The sequence below is a fragment of the Chiloscyllium punctatum genome, chromosome 2 (genome assembly GCF_047496795.1).
Source record: "Chiloscyllium punctatum isolate Juve2018m chromosome 2, sChiPun1.3, whole genome shotgun sequence".
In the NCBI taxonomy this organism is placed as follows: domain Eukaryota; kingdom Metazoa; phylum Chordata; class Chondrichthyes; order Orectolobiformes; family Hemiscylliidae; genus Chiloscyllium; species Chiloscyllium punctatum.
The window spans coordinates 144,262,512-144,282,683 of record NC_092740.1 but is presented as its reverse complement, the minus strand read 5'-3'; the positions used below and the strand labels follow the sequence as shown (position 1 = coordinate 144,282,683).

The 20,172-nt window shown below is 40.9% G+C and overlaps 1 protein-coding gene across 2 annotated transcripts in view; it reads left to right on the top strand.

Annotated features, from left to right (window-relative positions):
- kcmf1 (potassium channel modulatory factor 1) overlaps positions 1–20,172 on the top strand; it is a 125,450-nt gene that overhangs the window by 68,907 nt on the left and 36,371 nt on the right. For both annotated transcript variants that reach the window (XM_072589333.1, XM_072589342.1), the window contains one exon: positions 9,490–9,629. In XM_072589333.1, the coding sequence (XP_072445434.1) occupies positions 9,490–9,629 (140 nt within the window). The remainder of the gene's footprint in view (positions 1–9,489; positions 9,630–20,172) is intronic.

Genomic DNA, 20,172 nt, shown 5'->3' with positions numbered 1-20,172 from the left:
ATTTGTTTCACTATTAATGAGCATGTCTCCAGTTGCCTGCAAACTCTTGGATATACTCCAACTTCTGGATTATACTCCCTAATCTTCTTACTCCTCTGCCTTGCTTTCTTCCTTTTAAGAGAATCTTTAAACCTATCTTTACCAACCCATTGCTCATCTAAGCTGCAAACTCTTGATGCAGCTCATTTTAGAACAACAATGCTCCTGAGATGACCTTTGGGATGATCTGTTTATAGGAAAACATCTGCCGCTCTTCCCTCATCAATCTCTTATTACTAGTTCAAAAACTCAATCAAGTTTGTGAGACATGATTTCCCACACACCCAGCCATGCTGACTGTCCTTGCCTTTCTAAATAAATGTAAATCCTGTCCCTCAGGATTCTCTCCAACAACTTGCCCACCACCAATGTCAGGCTCACAGGTCTATAGTTCCCTAGCTTTTCCTTACCATCTTTCTTAAATGGTGGCACACCATGTTAGCCAACCTCCAGTCTTCCCGGACCTCAGCTGTGACTATCATTGATACGAATATCTCAGCAAGGGGCCCAGCAATCACTTCCCTCGCTTTCCACAGAGTTCTAGGGTATCCCTGATCAGGTCCTGGGGATTTGCCCTCTTTATGCGTTTCTAGAAATCCAGCAATCTGTAATACGGATACTTTTCAAGATGTCACCATCTATTTCCCCACATTCTATACCTTCCGTGTCCTTCTCCACAGTAAACGCTGATGCACAGTATTTGTTTCGTATTCCCCCAATCTCCTATGGCTCCACATACCGGCTGCCTTACTCATCTATGAGGGGTCCTATTCTCTTTGTGTTAATCCTTTTGTCCTTAATGTATTTGTAAAGTCACTTTGGATTCTCCTTAACTCTATTTGCCAAAGCTCTCATGTCCCCTTTTTGCCCTCCTGATTTCCCTCTTAATTATAATCCTACTGCCTTTATACTCTTCTAAGGAGTCATTCGATCTCTCCTGTCTATATCTGACATATGCTTCTTTCTTTTTCTTAACCAAAACTTCAATTTCTCTCGTCATCCAGTTTTGCCTACACCTACCAGCCTGTCCTTTCACCCTAATAAGACTATACTGTCTCTGGACACTTGTTATCTAATTTTTGAAGGCTTCCCATTTTCTAGCCAACTCTTTACTTGCGAACATCTGCCCTCAATCGGCTTTTGAAAGTTCTTGCCTATTACCGTCAAAGTTTGCCTTCGCCCGATTTAGAACTTTTGGCTTTTAGATCTGCTCTATCCTTTTCCATCACTGTTTTAAAACTAATACAATTATAGTTGCTGGCCCCAAAGTGCTCCCCCAGTGACACCTCAGTCACCTGCCCTGCCTTATTTTGCAAGAGTAGGTCAGGTTTTGCACTTTCTCTAATAGGTGCATCCAAATACTGAATCAGAAAATTGTCTTGTACACTCTGAACAAATTCCTCTCCATCGAAACCCTTAACATTATGGCAGTCCCAGTCCATGTTTAGAAAATTAAAATCCCCTACCATAACCACCCTATTATTCTTAAAGATAACTAATCTCCTTACAAATTTGTTTCTCAATTTCCTACTGACTATTAGGGGGTCTGTATGTATATGGACTTCAGTAAGTCTCCTCATGGGAGACTGCTTAGCAAGCTTCAATCTCGTGGAATACAAGGAGAACTAGCCATTTGGATACAAAACAGGCTTGAAGGTAGAAGACAGAGGGTGATGGTGGAAGATTGTGTTTCAGACTGGAGGTCTGCTACCAGTGGTGTGCCACAAGGATCAATGCTGGGTACACTGCTTTTTGTCATTTATATAGATGTCTTGTATGTGAACATAAGAGGTATAGTTGGTAAATTTGCAGATGCCACCAAAATTGGAGGTCTAGTGGATAGCGAAGAAGAAAACCTCAGATTACAATGGGATCTTGATCAGATGGGCCAATGGATTGAGGAGTGGCAGATGGAGTTTAATTTAGATAAATGCAGTATTTTGGAAAAGCAAAGCAAATCAAAGCAGAACTTATCCACTTAATAGTAATGTCCTGGGGAATGTTGCTGAACAAAGAAACCTTCGGGTGAAGGTTCATAGTTCCTTGAAAGTAGATTAGATTAGATTAGATTAGATTACTTAGTGTGGAAACAGGCCCTTCGGCCCAACAAGTCCACACCGCCCCACCGAAGCGCAACCCACCCATACCCCTACATCTACATCTACCCCTTACCTAACACTATGGGTAATTTAGCATGGCCAATTCACCAGACCTGCACATCTTTGGACTGTGGGAGGAAACCGGAGCCCCCGGAGGAAACCCATGCAGACACGGGGAGAATGTGCAAACTCCACACAGAGTCACCTGAGGTGGGAATTGAACCCGGGTCTCTGGCGCTGTGAGGCAGCAGTGCTAACCACTGTGCCACTGTGCCGCCCACGGTAGAGTCGCAGGTAGATAGGATAGTGAAGACGACATTTGGTATGCTTTCTTTTATTGGTCAGAGCATTGAGTAAAGGAGTTGGGAGGTCATGTTGCAAGTGTGCAGGACATTGGTTAGGCCACTGTTGGAATATTGCATGTAATTCTGGTCTCCTTCCTATCGGAAGGATGTTGTGAAGCTTGAAAGGGTTCAGAAAAAATTTACAAGGGTGTTGTCAGGTTTGGATGATTTGAACTAAAGGGAGAGGTTGAATAGGTTGGGCCTGTTTTCCCTGGAGCATCGGAGGCTGAGGGGTGACCATATAGAGGTTTATAAAATCATGAGGGGCATGGATAGGATAAATAAACAAAGTCTCTTCCTTGGGGTGGGCGAGTCCAGAACTAGAGGGCATAGGTTTAGGGTGAGAGGGAAAGTTGTAAAAGAGATCTAAGGGGCAACTTTTTCTCAGAGGGTAGTACATGTGTGGAATGAGCTGCCAGAGGAAGTGGTGGAGGCTGGTACAATTACATCATTTAATAGGAATCTGGACAGATGTATGAATAGAAAGGGTTTAGATGGAAATGGGCCTAGTGCTGGCAAATGGGACTAGATTAGGTTAGAATATCTGGTCGGCATGGACAAGTTGGACCGAAGGGTCTGTTTCATTGCTGTACATCTCTATGACTGTAAAGGCAGTGTACAAATGAGTTGTTTAGAGCTCTGAATCTCAGGTTTATACTTAATTGTTGTGTTTGAAAATCAATATCAAGTTTGGAATTCAGTCAAGATAATCCTGGAACGCTTCAGGAAGCATGAGCCACTTCTGGTGGTTTCTACGTTGCTCATTTCAGGACAGAACTTCAGACCAGTTGTCAAAACTGATGTATGATTGGATGATAAAAGAAGGCTACATCAGAACTTTGCACACTCCTTTTTTAGCAAAAAAAATGACTTTTGTTTGGATCTAATGGAAAATTAATAAATGCAGAAAATGCTTTTAGAGAATATTATACTCTGCCTGGAGGACTTTTAATCATATTAAAATTATCCTGGTTCTTCACCCATGGAATTGGTAACAATAAAATGTACATTGGTTAACCTTCTAAGACTGTGGTAACAATTCCTCAATCTGTTCAAGACATCATGGTGGAAGCATTTGTTGAGTGGAAGAGTAGTCGCAGTTGTGCTTGATGTAGGACCTCTTATTCAAAGAAGCCTGCTTTTACAACTAAGTTACATCAGATCAGATGTGCAGGATGGCAGATGTTTGGGGGCTTAGGATGCTGGGTGGGATTAGGATGGGAAGCCAGGTAAGTGGAAAACTACTTAGCATAGTTGTCGGGGCAAGTTCAGGGTGAAGGAGGGGAATGGTATTTAGTCCAGCAGAGTCCAGTTAATGGGGCTATGGGTTGGAGGAATGCAGGTGGGTCTATGCTGAGTAAAGGAACATTTTTGCCATATTTGGTTGCCATTGTAAGCATAGAACATGATTCGATCCTCATTATTCCTTTTAATGAATCATAAAGCTACCATCAGTGGAATACTAAATTCTATAATTTTGTGTGCTCACGCATTAACCATTTTTCTGTAATACTGAGTGAAAATGCGATAATTTTGGCAATTTCTGTGCCATATTAGTGTTGCCACCTGAAAATTAATTAATTAATTTCTGAGCCATTTAGAACAGAAAAGGAGTGTGCTTTTATCCCATAATTATGGAATGGATTCAAGTCTAGGTATTAGAGATGAATCAGCAATGTGCTGACTTGCACCACCTAATCTCTCCATTTTAATTGTGCATGTAGATTGTGTCACCTTTAAATGTGATATAGGTACAGAGGAAGTAGAAGCAGACAAATGGAATACTGCTACCTTGTGTACTCGTAACATCAATTATTTGAGAGAGAATATGTATGGTTACTTAATTCAATTCAGGAAATGGCTTGTGTGGAACTGAAGAGATGAGTATTGAAATTTGAAGACTAAAAATCTCTCTGAGGTATTAGAATTGTTTACCTGCTTAATTCTGCAGTTAGCAAATTAATCACTCCATTTTCATTTTTCCATTAAAAGATTTTGAAATACAATACACTATTCACCATCTCCTTTCTGGGAGAGGCAGTAAGGAACCAGAGGAAACAGTCTCAAATAAGAGGTAGGCTGTTTTGGACATTGAGAAGGAGGAATTTCTTCACTGGGAGAGTGGTCAATCTTTGGATTCTCTAATCTTTAGAATTGTGGAGGCATAGTCACTCCACAGCTGACAGATCAGTAAATTGTAGAAATTAAAGACCAGCATTTGTTGGCCACTTTGGAATATTGCATGCAATTCTGGTCTCCTTATCGGAAGGATGATGTGAATCCTGAAGGGATTCAGAAAAGATTTACAAGGATGTTGCCAGAGTTGGAGAATTTGAGCTATAGGGAGAGGCTGAATAGGCTGGGGCTGTTTTCGTTAGAGTGTCAGAGGCTGAGGGGTGACCTTTTATAGAAGTTTATAAAATCATGAGCATGGACAAAATACATAGACAAGGTCTTTTCCCTGGGGTGAGGGAGTCCAGAGGTAGAGGACATAGGATTAGGATGAGAGGGGAAAGATATAAAAGGGACCTAAGGAGGAACCTTTTTACACAGAGGGTGGTGTGTGTATGGAATGAGCTGCCAGAGGAAGTGGTGGTAGCTGGTAAAAATACAGCATTAAAAGGCATCTGAATGAATATATGAATAGGAAGGGTTTCGAGGGATATGGGCCAAATGCTGGCAAATGGCAATAGATTTGGTTAGGACATCTGGTTGGCATGGACGAGTTGGGCCAAAGAGTCTGTTTCCATGCTGTACATCTGACTCTGTAAGAAGCATGAGAAAATTGTGTTAGATGATCAGCCATGGTCTCGTTGAATGGTGGAACAGCCTTGAGGTCTCTCCTATTTCTTATGTTCTTGTGTGCGGATGGTTTGTTACACAGTCCAGGGCAAATGATGTCATGTGCAAGAATGCCACTTCAATATATATAATGCCACATTTTTTTCTGTCAGCAAACAATTGGAAATTCCCATATGTGGTTACCAATTTACGGGGAGGGCAAACATTCAAATGACTTTCACAATGTGCAAAGCAGGAAGCCCATTTCTAAATTATAAACCAAACTGAGTTCAGTTAGCATAAGTAATTGAGTATGCTGCACTTATCTTTTGAGCTCCGATTTGCAGTTATTTTGTTTAAGACAATAAAGCAGTTTGAATTGGACTTAACCTGAACAAGAAGTATAATCAGCCCTGTGGATCAAGATGGGATTGACAAGTTCAGGGTACTCTTTGAATGATCAGCTTTTTTCTTGGAAGGACAGAAAACTTGAATTTGGGTTGACAAGCAGCAATGGCTGGGGAACCTCAAGTGTGGATGGGTTATTTGTTTGAGTTTTAACTACTTTTTATATGAAACTTATTAGCATGGTCATCAGATCTCTAAGTGAATATGAGGACTGTAGATGCTGGCGATTAGAGTCTATAGTGTGGTGCTGGAAAAGAACAGCAGGCCAGGCAACATCTGGGGAGCAGGAGAATCGATGTTTTGGGCAAAAGCCCTTCATCAGGAATGAGACTGAGCTGAGGGGGTGGTGAGATAAATGGGTCGAGATCTCTATCTCCACTTTGTCCTGCTGGTGCTTCCTATCTATTATGCAGTAGCTGATAGAAATTTTTAGAGCTGTCTGAAAGACATTTGTCAAGCCACCATCATAAATGGGGGGGAGGGGGTTTGGTTACTCAGCAATACTTTGTCATACCTTAAAACCTTCTATGTAACTCATGATTAATGAGTCTTCATTGGAGGATATTTTTGCTAAGTAAAAGTTTGCAGATGACACCAAAATTGGGGGTGTAGTGGACAGCGAAGATTACCTCTGATTACAACGGGATCTTGATCAGATGAGCAATGGACTGAGAAGTGGCAGATGGAGTTTAATTTAGATAAAGGCAAGGTGCTACATTTTGGGAAAGCAAATCTTAGCAGGACTTCTACACTTAATGCTAAGTTACTCGGGAGTGTTGCTGAACAAAGAGACCTTGGAGTGTAGACTCATAGCTCCTTGAAAGTGAAGTCATGGGTAGATCGGATAATGAAGAAAGCGTTTGGTCAGAATATTGAATACAGGAGTTGGGAGATCATGTTGCGGCTGTACAGGACATTGGTTAGGCCACTGTTGTGAAACTTAAAAGGATTCAGAAAAGATTTACAAGGATGTTGCCAGGTTGGAGGTTTTGAGCTATAGGGAGAGGTTGAATGGGCAATGGCTGTTTTCCCTGGAGTGTCGGAGGCTGAGGCGTGACCTTGTAGAAGTTTATGAAATCATGAGGATAGGATAAATAGGCAAAGTCTTTTCCCTGGTGTGGGGGTGTCCAGAACTCCAGTGTGAGAACTTAGGGTGAGAGGGGAAAGATATAAAAGAGATTTTAAGGGGCAACTTTTTCACGAAGGGTGGTGTGTGTGGGGAAAAGGGCTGCAGAGGAGAAGTGGTGGAGGCTGATACAATTGCAACATTTAAAAGGCACATGGATGGGTATATGAATAGGGAGGGTTTGGAGGGATATGGGCTGGGTGCTGGCAGGTGGGACTAGATTGGATTGGGGTATGTGGTTGGTATGGGCAAGTTGGACTGAAGTCTGTTTCCATGTTGTACATCTCTATGACTCTGTAACATATTTAATTATCTTTATTTGTCATTAAAGGGTAAATAGTTAAGTATTTTAACATCTGCAAAATCACAAAAGAGTTGACACACAGATTTTTCTTGAAATTTGCTATGTAAAATGGGATAGGCATTACATGTGAGTCAACTAAAAGTTAAAGATCGCAGTACTCCTTTTTAAGACAGCAGTTTATTGGATGCCGTAGAGGTGGTCCTCCACCCAATGATCTATTGTAATCGACAGTGCTATGTCCAGTCTCTAATTAGCTGAAACCTTCATGAGGCATCTCATTTAATGGCAATATTCCCAAACTGTTAGTTAGATGGCTAGGATAATCCAATTGGTGTTCTGGTTTTAAGTGATAGATGGAGGAAGAGCACAGAGAAGAGTTGGACAGCCAGGAGTGGATAACAATTAGCCTAGGAGAATGAATAGCTACTATTGGGACAATTAGTAGCTAACTATGAGTTGTTTGTTAAAGCAAACTTGGTGTGTGGAGACTGGGGTAAGTACATGGCCAAGATGCCTCCAGCTCGAAAATTCTTGAACTCACTAACTCAATGTAGAGTCCAGAATGCTGTAAAGTTGCCAAGCAGAAAACTAGGTGCTGTTCTTCCAGTTTGCACTGAGCTTTGCTGGAGTACTGCAGCAAACCTGGTACAGAAATGTTGGCCAGGGAATGTTGGTGGTGTGTTGAAATAGCTGGCAACTGGAAGCTCAAGGTTTTTTTTTTGCAGACAAGAACGTAGCTATTCAACAAAGCGGTCACCCAATCTGCTTCATTTCCCCAGTGTAGAAGAGAGCCCTTTTGTGAGCAGCGAATGCAGTATACTAAAATGAATGAAGTGCAGGAAAATCACTGCTTCAAGTGGGGGGGGTGTTTGGGCCCTTAAATTCATTCTCCGAGGCTGATTGTTATCCACTCCTTTGACCAACTGTTCTCATCTGTCTTTGAACTCTATCTCCACCTGTCATTTACTCATTACCCCTGCCCCGCACCCTATCTTATGCCTAAGAAACAAGGTTTTGCTGGCTACCATTGGTTCTGAGGAAGAGTCACTGAACCCAAAACGTTAACTCTGATTTTTATCCATAGATGTTTCCAGGCCTGCTGAGCTTTTCCAGCAATTTCTGTGTTTGTTCCTATTTGTGTTGCTCTTTTGATGTTCTCTATGCCAATTCTTTATCTTTTGATATTTGTGCTTAAGGGGACAAGTGGTTTCTCTTGTTCTCTGCCCTAAATCTATTGTCTTTGACCTGCTCAATTGTTATAAATAAATTATGTCTTTATTTTAATTAAGTCCTTCAAATCACTCCATTTTTCCCCAGTTTAAGAAAGTTATCACTAATTAACCAATTCTTTCCTTGCATTTGTACCCCTGGTTTGGAGAAATATTTTCGTAAATCTGCACTATATTCTCTCTGTCACTTTCATTTCCAGATTAACACTAGATAACTCTGGTTTGTGAAAGCAAAAAGTTACAAGCTTAATTTAGTTAAATAGCTTAAAAGTTATAGTAGTTATGATGTATTGAATTTTGCCTTAGGTGGCAAAGGAATGGCCAATGATCTCTAAGAAACTAACCCACAAGAATCTAGTGATCTTATTAGAGTGGATTTCCCATTTTCCCAGGTCAGTTTGTTTTTGGCAGCACGTTAATAGAATCTTTAAACATCAGTAGTGTGATCAAATGGATTTAGGCAGACAGTCATGTGGAACTATATTCTCAAGTAGTGAACTAGGAAGTATAAACTAAGCACGTCTTTTCCCTTTTGGGTTTTGAAGATGTGAAGTAAATTATTGAAACTTACACATGTGATTAAGTAGAAGCCAAATTATCACAAACTTTTAGTATAGCTTGTGGAATTTTTGATCATGAGGGAGAATTTTAATTAATTAATGCAAGGTTACTTTTATCAGAATCAGCGAGGCTGTTTAGTACTAATTATGAAATTAGTATGCCATGTACTTCACTTTCAGTTCAAGTTTACTGAAAAAGTTGTATGAAGAGCTGAAGTGTGGATGATCTTATTAGTTTAGTGATACCCAGTTGATTCTTATTTTGAAGGGATGATCAATCTATCTTCTGGAGAAGCTTTGAATCAAATGTTTAACTGCATTTATGTGGAGTTCAGAGCAGTCAGTTTTAGAAAAGAAGTGACAAACACCAGAATTATTGCAAAATTGAGGTCATTGCCTAGAAATCTCTCTTTGCTTTCAGTGAGGCTTAATATATTCTGTGGGATGTGTGCAGTGTTGCTGTAGCTTAATATTATTTGGTTGGGGGTGGGATGGAGTAAGGGGGGGGTTGGGGGGGAGAAGAACATCCACTTGGTACTTGTCCCACATACAGTATTCAGGCTATTGCATGTATTGATGTGTGCATTATTGTTTTACAGATTTGTATTACGGTGGGGAAGCCTTGTCAGTTGAACAGCCACAATCTTTTACTTGTCCTTACTGTGGGAAAATGGGGTTCACTGAAACAACTCTCCAGGAACACGTTACTTCAGAGCATGCAGAAACATCAACAGAAGTGGTAAGAGTCATCCTGGGATTTTGAAACATTTGTTATTGTGATATAGGTGATACTGACAAGGTTGCATTTATGACCCATCATTAGATGCACTGAGGGCATTAGGTTAGGCACAAAGTATGGGGCTTTCACACAGGCTAGACTAGATAGGCCAAACATATTGTAAATTCAAGGGTTGGAAACTTGAGACACCGGAAGTCTTGCCTATTGGCTGGAGAGCTTGGGAAAGACCTATGCTGCCTCTTTACAGAAAGGTCCACTAAAGTACAAAGTAGTCAAGTATGGTGAGGCCACCATGGAGGGCTGTGTGTAAAGGTTTTTCCTGGGAATCATGACCCTGGAAACAGAGGTCTTGCCTACCAAGTACTCTTGGTCAATCAGAGTCTGGCAGTTCTTGTCATCGACAGTACAGTTGGGAAAGTTGTGGCTGCTGCAGAAATAAACTGTACTGGGGGCCTCAGGATCTTGAAATGACCCAGGCAACAGGTAAGTAATGTATGATGGTGATGGTTGTAGAGAAAGGAGGTTGATAGCAAGGATAGGGTTTAGGTCTTCGCGCCATTCCTCCCTGTTCCTGATTTTACATCTCTTGATCAGGCACTAGGTAAGTTGTACACACAGTTTCAGCTGTCATGCACACTGGGTACTGACGTGTCCATCCGTCCCTGAGTTGAGCACAGTAATAGAAGGTTGAGGTCATTGAGTGATCATTTATTAGCCCATTAAGAATCTCCATTAGTGACTGTCGGAAGCTCTATCATGGCCTGCCTGCCCGTAGCTTAACTCCAGCAGAAGTGGGAAGCTGGTACCAATCAGGCTTATCTCCATGTTGCTTAATTCAATTTCCACCTCCAAGCCTGCCACCAGTGAAAGCAAAGAATTCCATTTGTGAACTTTGGGTTGGTAATTCAGTCAGATAAAAAGTAAGCTTCTGTACTTCATGTTGACTGTACCTTCACCTACCATTCAACTTCAGGATCATTGTCTTTAACCTCATATTCTCTTGTACTGGCTCTTTTCCATCTGCTGTTTGTAGCTAGAACTGTCTGAATCTTTGCCATGCCTATTTGCCCTGGATTTTTCTTTGTGAATCAGTGTTTGTATTTTGACTCCAGCTTTGGACCCAAACCTGTCATATCATATTCCCCCTTTTTTTTCTTGGTTCCTTGTTTCGAGTTACTATGGTGTGCCAACTTTGATTTTTTCCCTTGTTTATTTACTTTGGTCTGTCAGTGCATCTCCTCTTGCTCCAAAGTGTTGGGTTTGAATTCCCTAGAATACATGCAAAGCTACCATTCTGCATCCTTCAAGGGGCTGATCAAGGCACCTATTGTTACCTCTTACTGACTATCCATAATTGCAAATTATTGATTAATTTGTGCAGCACAGCTGTCTGGGACGATTCATACCAGCTAACCATTGTTTTTTTAGATTCTTCCAGAATCTAAATGATCAATACCCTTAGTATATGGTGTCAGAATATGTTTTTATTAGCAATCAAGATCCCTGCAATGATGACCTAACTATTGTGTTAGCATCATGAGTGTTAAAGAAACATGGCTTAGAAATGGCAAGACCTTGACATTTGGCAAAACCTCCTTACGTGATGATAAATTCCACCTCCTGCATTATTCAAACTGCTATATTGACCTTAACCACAAAATCACAGATTGGTCTCTTTCCCTATTCATCTTCCATCTACTTCTGGGCACAGTAACTTAGTCAGGTTTAGTAAACTCCTCTTAAAATCAATTTCGTCTGCCATCCTCACCAAGCCTCCCTTTTGAGTTTCTCATCAAAATCTCTTCACATCTTTCCTACTTTTTCCTTTGCTCTAATGCCTCCTCTGTGATCTCATTACCTTGTTTTGTTACAACTACTGTTGTAAAATCTTAAGTTTATTCCTGACTGTGCCATTTCTCAGGACTTCACTACTCTTATCATCATGATCAAAGATGAGGCCTTCCTGATCGCCCCTTGTTTATTTTAGTTTTTTCTTTGTGCCATTTTCAGGTATTTGCTACAATACTGTCAACCTTCTTCATTATGTCCTCATTTCTGCCTTTAACACCTTCTGTCCCAAGAAAAACATCCTCACTTGCCATATTTGTTCCATGTTCAAGGCACATGGATGTGTGTCCAGTGTAGATTTGATTTAGAAATATAGAATCTCTACAGCATGGAAGCAGGTCATTCATCCCAATGAGTCCACATTGACCCTCTGAAGAGCATCCCATCCAGACCCACCCCATCCCCGTAATCATGCATTTCCCAAGAATAGCCCACTTAAGCTATAGATCCCTGGACACTATGGGCAATTTAGCATGGTCAATCCACCTAACCTAAACATCTTTGGACTGAGAGAGGAAATCAGCACCTGGAGGCAACCCATGCAGACACTGGGAGAACGTACAAACTCCACACAAACAGTAGCCCAAGATCCCTGGCGCTTAGAGGTAGCTAACCACTGAGCCACCATGCCACCTGCCATCCTTCACCAGAACTGGCTGGTTGTATTACACTTTCTCCCCTTTCTATAAAGTACTCCCTACCCCAATATCATCAAGGACTATGAAGATAATCCCTGATTTTATTGCTCCATGATCAATTGACATCTTGAACTTTGGGAGACTTCATTGTTTAATTTTTCTCTTTCTCATCTCCAAACTGCTGCTGTTATTTGCTGTGTTTTCAGCCATCGAGGCCTTTGCTCTAGAAAGCTACTCCTAGATTTTGCAAACTGTTCATCTTTTTACTCTTTAAAACTCACCTGTTTGACCAAGCTGTTTCTAATGACTCCTTCAATGATCTGAAGAATAGAAGATGCTACAGTCAGTTCTGCTATAACGCAGTAGTTCCATTCTCTGTGCAACCCTGTTTTATAGGAAAATCATGCAATAGCAGCAGCATTTAAACAAATGGGTCCAGAATCACGTTACAACCAATACGCGCTTTAAACATTCACACTTTAGAAACAGAGTTCCTGTTTCATCAATTGTGCTACAACAAATTTGCATTAATGAAACACACATTATAGCTGAATGATCTGTACTTAGTAAAAAGCAGTCGAATGATCAACAGTGTTTCACTTTCCTTAAGGAAAGTTTTTTTAGTTCAATTATTCTATTTCTGTGAAACGCTGTTTGTACTACTTTCTTCTAAGTAGCATCTTTGATTCTTCAGATTATTGAACCACTATTTAATGCTGTTGTTTTATAGGAATGGGCAAGTGACACTCTAATTCCACCTCAGAACAGAAATCAAACTTCATGGTGTTAGCATTATAGAGTCATAGAGATGTACAGCAAGTAATCAGACCTTTTGATTCAACCTAGGGAAAAGACTTTGTCTTATTTATCCTATCCAAGCCCCTCATGATTTTATAAACCACGATAAGGTCACCCCTCAGTCTTGGACACTCCAGGGAAAACAGCCCTAGCCTATTCAGCCTCTCCCAATAGCTCAAATCCTCCAACCCTGGCAACAACCTTGTAAATCTTTTCTGAACCCTTTCAAATTTCACAATATCTTTCAGATAGGAAGGAGACCAGAGTTGCACGCAATATTCCAACAGTGGCCTAACCAATGTCCTGTATAGCCGCAGTTCTGAATCACAAGCTTCCTTTGCAGCATTTGAGCTAAATGGCATCCCAAGCCCCTTTAATACTTTTAAAGAGTACTAATAAGTGCAGAGTTCAGAGCACAATATTTATTTTAGGGCTCCTCTTCAGAGCTATTTTCATTTATGGTGCCTAATTTTTTTTCAGACACTCCAGCTCCTTTATTAGATGAAGCATCTGTAGTTATGTTGTTTTCAGTACTTGCATTGGCATATAGGGCACTTGCCTCAGAAGTAAAATTAGAAAGATTTGTCAATATTTTCAACAATTATCAACCCTCCATTAAATTTAAATCTACAAGTCGAATAAAAGCATTAATTTCTTACATACTATGTATTTAAATTGACACAATGCAGCAGGTGCAAATTATCAACAGAATTTTTTTTCCCAAAAGAAGTGACACTTTTCTGGATCCAAGGTCATTACACTAAATACACTCTCCAGATTGCTGAGGTTACAGCTAATGCATTTCCATCACATATTTACAAAAATGGGAATATTTTAGTCAGGCAATTAGTAACTCAGAATTTATCTAACAATTGATAAAGTGAATTTCCAGTGTGTAGCTCCTGAAAATACACAGCATTAAGCTGCAAATTCCATGTTCTGTTGCAAGTAATTTTTCTTAACACAATGATTTTAAATTGTCCTAGCTTTTAATTAGCTTGAGTCTCCCATTTGAAACTGTTATATCATCTTTTGTTGCTCCTGCTCTTTCCCAACTCCATTGCAGCCTCCTGCTATCTACTACCACCTCCCCACAGCCTCCCATTCCCTTTGTGCCTTCCTCCCCCGCCCCCTTGCAGCTTCCCTATCCCTCCTAATTCCATTCCTACGGTCCCTCCCATCCTACCTGTCAGCTTCACACTCTCTAAAATTCTTGATTGCAGTTTCCTGCACTTTCTCATTTCCCCCAATTACAGCTTCCCACATTCTCCCTTCTCCCTTCTCCCCTCTCCCCTAAAGAAGTTTCCAGTTCTTCCTCCCACCTTGGCCTCCTCTGCAACATCCCTAGACCACAACCCACCTGTTATCTTGTCACTACTGACACTTAACCTGTTTGCTGCTCTTTGAATCACATAGGTTGTTTCTTTCCTGCTTTTGCTTTCATGAATGATCCCAGCCCGTGATTTGGGGAGCAGTCCTATATTATTTTCTTCTATTCTTTTTATACAGCAAGTTTTCTCTCATTTAGCGTCATTTAGTGAATTGTCATGGCTAATTGGGGATTTCCCGGACTTTAACTGCTACCCCCATGTAATTTGGTCATTTGTAAATTTAGTTATAGTTGAGGCATGTAGAGACTAATGATTTTAAAAAGCTTCCCAAGCTGAGGAGTCTGGGCAGACAAGTCACAAGGCGTCCACCACTGTGCTTGCAGGACTGTTTGCACTGTATACAATTAGTAAAAGCAGTATGATGCATGGTCCAGTGCTGAAAGTTCCTTGTTGACAATGAAGATATTCCTTTCAATGAAATAACATTCATGCATCAATTGCAGCTAGTGGAGATAATCTTCTACAGTATCATATCAAATGAAGTCACCTGGGATGAACTGAAGAACACAAAAGGAGCAGTCGTGCTGTTGGAAGTTTACAATGTGCATATCTCAGAAGTGAGGAGGAACAGAACAAACATTTAAGCAAATTTCTGAGAATTAAAAATCACTAATAATTGCATTTCAACTTGCCAGATATAAGTTGGAAAAGAATCAGTGCACAAAGTATAACAGATGCAAAATTCTTAAAATGCATATAGGAGAAATATATAGCTACCATGTAGCAAGTCCAATAAGAGAAGCCTGGACTATAGGGAATCAATTTGGGCAGGTGCAGTGAGTGTCAGTAAGAGACTATATTTTGCTGAAAGTGATCATACACATTTAGATTTTGCATAGTTAGGGTAAAATGAAAATTTTCAGTTGGGACAGCTTTCACTCAGCTGAGACTGCTTTTATTCAGCTGAGATACGACTTGGCCAAAAGTAGCTTGGAAATAACTAAATGAGCGTAATTCGGCATCAGATCAGTGAGAGATGTTTGAGGAGGAGAGAAGGTCAGTTCAGAAAAATAAGTTTCCAGAAAGAAGAAGGATGTGATGCACAAACACTGGATACCAAGGACTATGTGTGGGATAAGGCAAAGATGAGACTATTTTGGCATCTGCCAAGAGCTCGGTTCTTAGACAGGATTAAGGTCTACAACATGCTGGAGTAAAACTTAAAAAGGAAGTTAGGAGAATGAGAGGCCCTGAAAAGAGAGGCAAGTAAAATGGAATTTGAAGAAAGCCCGAACATAGTTCTTAACATTAAACAATAAGAGGACAAATCTGGTTTATTAGAGACCAAGAATGTAACCTTTGTATGGAAGCAGAAGTTTTATCTATTGTTCTTTAATATTGCCTGTGTCTATCGTCAGGCAACTAGAGGCGGTTGTACATGTTGTAGTTAAGGAAGCAGTGTGTGAAACATTGACTTTGGGAAATGTTACAGGGTTTAACAATTTTGACAGTAAATGAATCACCAAATCTAGATTAAATGTAACTTTGATTTCTAAGGAGTGCCAATCATTGTATTTGAGAATTAATCATGGCATATCATGGCAATATGCAAATACCAAAGCTTGACTCAGTTATTTTAACAGAAGCCTGATTAAGGCCTGTGGTAAAATAAAATACTGCCTGTTGTCCTGTAGGGATTATACTAGTAGCGTTGGTTATGAACTTTCAGATTTGTGCACTAGAAATCCCAGGCTACTTTAATCACTGGTTTTAGCTTTCTCCCTGATGGATGTAATACACGCTCGCATTTGACAGGTCCATTAAGTGCACATACTCGTAGTGAATTCAGATTGCCATCAGAAATATTTTGGCCTTCAGTATGTACTGTTTACCATTTAATTCATATTTTGTATGCTCCATGATTTTATAGGCTGCACTTTGCCTGTGTGGGTCATACATTCAGTGTGGGGATAGAAAACTCACTCATTTTCAGGATATGAGTTCCTGTAGCAGATTGTAAAAAGTGTTATCTTGTGGTTGGATTAAAATCTGGTGGTGTTTTTCATGTATTTGTTCATAAGATGTGGATGTGACTGGTTAGGCCATAATTTATTGCCCATACTAATTGGCCTGAGGAAGGTGATGGTGAGCTGTTGTCTGAACTGCTATAGCCCTAGGGGTTTAGGGATACCTAAAGTCATGGTAGGAAGGGAATTCATAATTTTGACCCAGTGACAATAAAGGAACAATGATATAACTAAGTCAGGATGGTTTGTGATTTGGAGGGAACTTGTAGGTGATGATGTTCCCATGTGTCCTTCTAGGTGACAGAAGTTGCTGGTTTGTAAAATACAGCCAAAGCAGCCTTGATGAGTAAGTGCAGAGCATCTTGTAAATTGTACACGCTGCTGCCATTGTCAATGGTTTAAAAAAAAGAGTGAATCTTGACAGTTGCTATTAGTGTCAGTTGAACAAGCTGCCTTGTCCTAGGTAGGGATATTGTCAGAGCTCATGGCTTTTGCAGTATCCAGTGTCTTCAGCTGTGTCGTCTTGTTGCATTGTGAATTGAATTGAATCGGTTCAACTGTGATACTGAAGATCTTAGTAGGAGACCAAGGTGGATCATGTTCACACGTCTGGCTGTTGATGGATGTAAGTGCTGCAGCGTTCTACACCGATGTGCTGGGTTCCCTCCTTGTTGAAGTTGGCAATTTTTCTGGTGTTGCCACCTCCTGTTGTTTAATTATCCATTACCGTTCATGATTGGCTGTGACAATACATAGATCTGCTATGCCAGTTGTGGGATTGCTTAGCCTTGTCTTCTGTACACTGCTTCTGCTTTTTGACATTCAAGCTAATGGAATGTTGGCCATTTTTTTCAGGGCACTTGGAGTATGAGAATGGGAAAGTCTTATTGTATCTGTACAAGGTGCAACTGAGACCATATCTGGAATACTGATGGGTTTTGGTCCCCTTATTTAAGGAAAGGTTTTATTCATATAGAGGCAGTTTGGAGGAATTTTCTTATGAACAAAGGTTAAGACTCTACTCACGAGTTTAGAAGAATGAGAAAGGATCTGATTGGAATTTATTAGGGTTTTAAAGGGGCTGGGCAGGGTAAGTGCTGAGAGGATATTTTCCCTTATGGAAGAGTCTAGGACCAGACAGCATTGCCTCAGAATGAAGGGTGCCCTTTTAAGACTGAGATGAGTTTCTTGGGAGGGCTGTCTCTCTTTGGAACTTCTTGCCATAGAGAGCTGTGGGGTAGCATCCTTGTGTATATTTAAGGCTGAGTTATATTCTTGATGTGAGGATAGGGCAGGAAGGTGGACATGAAGAATGTTAGATCAGCCATGTCCCTATTGAATGGCGGAGTATTCTTAAGGAACCGAGAAACCTATTTCTTATGGTCTATTGTGCATCCATTACAGATAAAGACCATTTGGAGTTTTTGTCATCCTTAGTGGACTACAGGTTATAGTGGTGTCAGTTGTGGTGTTAGAAGTTCAGTGATGAATTTAGTGGGTTTTTTTAAAAGGATTTTTTGGGATGCTTCATCTTTTCCTTTAAGCATAAAGCTTACCACTTATTGGAGTAGTTCATGCAGAATAGTTGGAAATGCCTGAAAGTGAAGCATTCATTTAGCAATTACAGTGCATATGCCTTCCCAAATGAAGCTGTCTTTGTCATTGTTTTAACAACACTACTGCTTTTTTTAAAATGTGTTTCCTTTGCATATAAATGGACAAATTATACAAACAGCACAGCGTTTTTGTATAGTTGAATGAGCAAAGTAGGTTGCCCCTTAATTGAAGAAGGGCTTATGCCCGAAATGTCGATTCTCCTGCTCCTTGGATGCTGCCTGACCTGTGCCTTTCCAGCAACACATTTTTCAGCTCTGATCTCCAGCATCTGCAGTCCTCACTTGCCCCTTAATTGTCCTGGTTTAGTTCTTATATCCCAAAGGTGCAGGTCAATTTTCATTATGACCTTGTGTGCTAACTTCTGAGCTGAATTTCCAGTTTTAAAATACTTGATGGATTGTCAAAACCTTAAGGCAATGTTTTTGGAGTTGGTGATTTTAAAAAAAAATCCATTTAGTTAAAAATCACACAACACCCGGTTATAGTCCCAACAGGTTTATTTGGAAGCATTAGCTTTCGGAGCACATGTTGGTTTCAGTACTTTCATATGTAAATTGTAGAACTTTTTTAAAGTTTTCAAGTGAATTTTAACAATTGGTGTCATGTCAGCCCAGATAATGCATTGAAGGTGTGAGGTGCCCGTGTGAGACTGTCTGTGCCACAATGTTCAGACTGATTCTTATGTAGATTCATACAGTTTTTGAGCATGCGTGTGCGTGAGAGTGTGGGAGTGTATGAGAGGTCTGCGTGTGTGTGTGTGTGTGTCTGTCTGTCTGTAGGACTATATGTGTGTAGTGCAGTGGGGTCACCTGTAGTGTGACATGAACCCAAGGTCCCAGTTGAGGCCATTCCCATTGGTACCGAACTTGGCTATCAGCCTCAGCCAATTTACATTGTTGCTTGTCCAGAATTCCGCCTTGGAAGATGGTCACCCGAAGATCCAAGGTCAAATGTCATGGACCGCTGAAGTGCTCTCCGACTGGGAGGGAACACTCCTATCTGTTGATTGTTGTGCGGTGTCCATTCATCCGTTGACATAGCCTCTGCTCAGTCTCACCAATGTACCATGCCTCAGGGCATCCTTGCTTGCAGCATATGAGATAGACAGCATTGGCTGAGTTACATAAATACCTAACACATACATGGTGGGAGGTGTCCCCACGCATATTGGTGGTATCCATGTCAACATTCTGACACTTCTTGCAGCATCTCCTGTGACAAGGTTGTTTGGTGTTGTCCTGAAAGCCAGGCAGTTTGCTCTGAACAATGATCTGTTTGAGGTTTAGTGGTTGTTTAAAGATGAGAAGTGGAGGCGTGGGGAAGACCTTGGCGAGGTGCTCATCCTCATTGATAATGTGTCGTAGGTTGTGAAGAACATGGCATAGTGTTTCGGCTCCTGGGAAATACTGGACAACGAAAGGTACCCTGTTGGTTGCAGTTCGTGTCTGTCTCCTGAGGAGGTCATTACAGTTTCTCGCTGTAGCACGTCAGAACTGGTGGTTGATGAGTTAAGCAATGTACCCCGTTCTTGTGAGGGCATCCATGAGTACTTCCAAGTGCCTGTCATGTTCCTCCTCCTCTGAACAGATCCTGTGTATGTTTGGGGCTTTTCCATAGGGGATGGCTGTTTTAATATGTTTGGGTGGAAGCTGGAGAAGTGTAGTTTCGTGAGGTTATCGTGGATTTGTAGTAGAGTGAGATGCTGAGGTGCCCATCCTTGAAGGAGATGCATATGTGCAAGAATGAGAAAGATAGTAGAGAGTCGTCCATGGTGAATTTGATGGTGGGATGAAACTCATTGATATCACTATGTAGTTTTTTCAGTGACTTCTTGCCATGGGTCCAGTGGAAGAAAATGTTGCCAGTGTACCTGGTGTATAGTGTTGGTTGAAGGTCCTACATAGAGAAGAGGTGTTGTTCAAATCTGCGCATGAAAATGTTGGCATACCCGGGTGCAAGTTTGGTCCCCGTGGCTATTCTGTGTGCATGGATGAAGAACTGGTTATCAAAGGTGAAAATGTTGTGGTCAAGGATAAAGCAGATGAGTTGTAGGCTGGTGCTTGGAGATTGGCAGTTGTTGATTTTGAGTACTGAGGCTGTTGCTGCAATGCCGTCATTGTAGGGGATGCTGGTGTAGAGTGCTGAAACATTGTGATGAGGAATGTTCCTGGTTCGACTGGTCCGTGGTGTTTAGTTTCTGTAAGAAAAGTGTAGTGTTATGACAAGCTAGGGGGTGGGGGGGGGTCCCCAATACAATGGGTTTCAAAATGCCTTTGACATAGTC